The sequence below is a fragment of the Arachis duranensis genome, chromosome 3, assembly GCF_000817695.3.
Source record: "Arachis duranensis cultivar V14167 chromosome 3, aradu.V14167.gnm2.J7QH, whole genome shotgun sequence".
Lineage (NCBI taxonomy): Eukaryota > Viridiplantae > Streptophyta > Magnoliopsida > Fabales > Fabaceae > Arachis > Arachis duranensis.
In genome coordinates, this window is record NC_029774.3 from 97,769,676 (window position 1) to 97,771,508 (window position 1,833).

The following is a 1,833-nucleotide window of genomic DNA, read 5'->3' on the forward strand; positions in this document are numbered from 1 at the left end:
AGTGATGCCCAACATACAGCTTGCCATGGAAAGGAGTATAAAAGATTGGACGAAGACAGTAGGAAAGCAGAGAGACGGAAGGGACAAAGCATCTCCATACGCTTATCTGAAATTCTCACCATTGAATTACATAAGTATCTCTATCTTTATTTTATGTCTTTTTTATCCTTTAATCATTCATTCTCCATAATCATTTGAATCCGCCTGACTGAGATTTACAAGATGACCATAGCTTGCTTCATACCAACAATCTCTGTGGGATCAACCCTTACTCGCGTAAGGTTTATTACTTGGACGACCCAGTGCACTTGCTGGTTAGTTGTGCGAAGTTATGATAAAGAGTTGAGATTGCAATTGAGCGTACCATGTTGATGGCGCCATTGATGATCACAATTTCGTGCACCAATAGCTATCAAAGCTAATATCAAACTTTCTAATCTACAATTGTAAACTAATCCTAATTACTGAAAATTAATCTATCTAAAGCAACAGAATTTAAGTTATTTCTAAGAAAAGCAATTAAATAAAAAGGGTTAAAGTGTTGGGGTGCCTCCCAACTAGCGCTTCTTTTTTGTCATTAGCTTGACATTCCTTCATCTTTAGCTGAGCTTGTAGCTCACTCTCTGCTCCTCCAAGGAGCCTCCCAAGTAGTGTTTGCATCTATGGCCATTGACAGAAAAAAGGTTCTCCGAGTCTTGTTCTCCATGAGCTCCACATGACCATAGGGAAACACTTTGAGTATGGTGAAAGGTCCTGACCATCGAGACTTGAGTTTTCCAGGGAAGAACTTGAGTCTTGAGTTGTAGAGTAACACCTTCTGTCCTTCAGTGAACTCCCTTCTTGCTATCTTTTGGTCATGCCACCTTTTTGTGTTCTCTTTGTAGATTTTTGCATTCTTATATGCTTGATTTCTAAACTCTTCCAGCTCATTGAGTTGCATTAATCTCTTTTCTCCAGCAGCTTGCTCATCAAAATTTAGTAGTTTTAGAGCCCAGAAGGCTCTGTGCTCCAGTTCAACTGGCAAGTGGCAAGCCTTACCAAATACCAGTTGGTATGGTGACATCCCAATGGGGGTCTTGAAGGCTGTCCTATAAGCCCATAGAGTATCGTCTAGCTTCTTAGACCAGTCCTTTACTGAGCTTCCAATAGTTTTTTTGAGGATTCGTTTTAGCTCTCTGTTGGAGATCTCGGCTTGCCCATTGGTCTGTGGGTGGTATGGAGTTGCCACTTTGTGCTTTACTTCATATCTGAGAAGCAGTGTCTCGAGTTGTTTATTGCAGAAATGTGTCCCTCCATCACTAATGAGAGCTTTGGGAACTCCAAATCTGCTGAAGATGTTCCTACTCAAGAAGCTTATCACAATCTTATTGTCATTTGTTGCAGTTGCTATGGCTTCTACCCATCTTGAAACATAATCAACAGCCACTAATATATAGCTATTTGAGTAGGAGGTTGGGAAGGGTCCCATGAAATCAATTCCCCATACATCAAATGGCTCCAGCTCTAGTATGTATTGCTGTGGCATCTCATTCCTCTTGGTTACATTACCAGCTCTTTGACATTCATCACACCTTGACACCATTTCCTTGGCATCCTTAAATATTGTTGGCTAGTAAATTCCGGATTGGAGCACTTTTGCTGCTGTCCTTTCTCCACTGAAGTGACTTCCATATGCTGACCCATGGCACCGCCATAACACTTCCTGTCCTTCTTCATGGGATATACACCTTCTTAGGACTCCATCAGTACACTTTTTGAACAAATAGGGGTCATCCCAGATGTACTATTTGGCATCCTTGATTAGCTTCCTCCTTATGTGCTTATTGATGTTAG

The 1,833-nt window shown here is 41.1% G+C and overlaps 1 protein-coding gene across 1 annotated transcript; it reads right to left on the minus strand.

The window, feature by feature from the left end:
• Window positions 1–616: 616 nt before the first annotated feature.
• On the minus strand, window positions 617–1,582 carry LOC110278669 (uncharacterized). The gene is made up of 2 exons (XM_021136914.1): window positions 1,241–1,582; window positions 617–1,129 (listed from the first exon to the last, which is right to left on the minus strand). The coding sequence occupies exons 1-2, from the start codon at window positions 1,580–1,582 to the stop codon at window positions 617–619; spliced, it is 855 nt and encodes a 284-aa protein (XP_020992573.1).
• Between the last annotated feature and the right edge of the window lie 251 nt (window positions 1,583–1,833).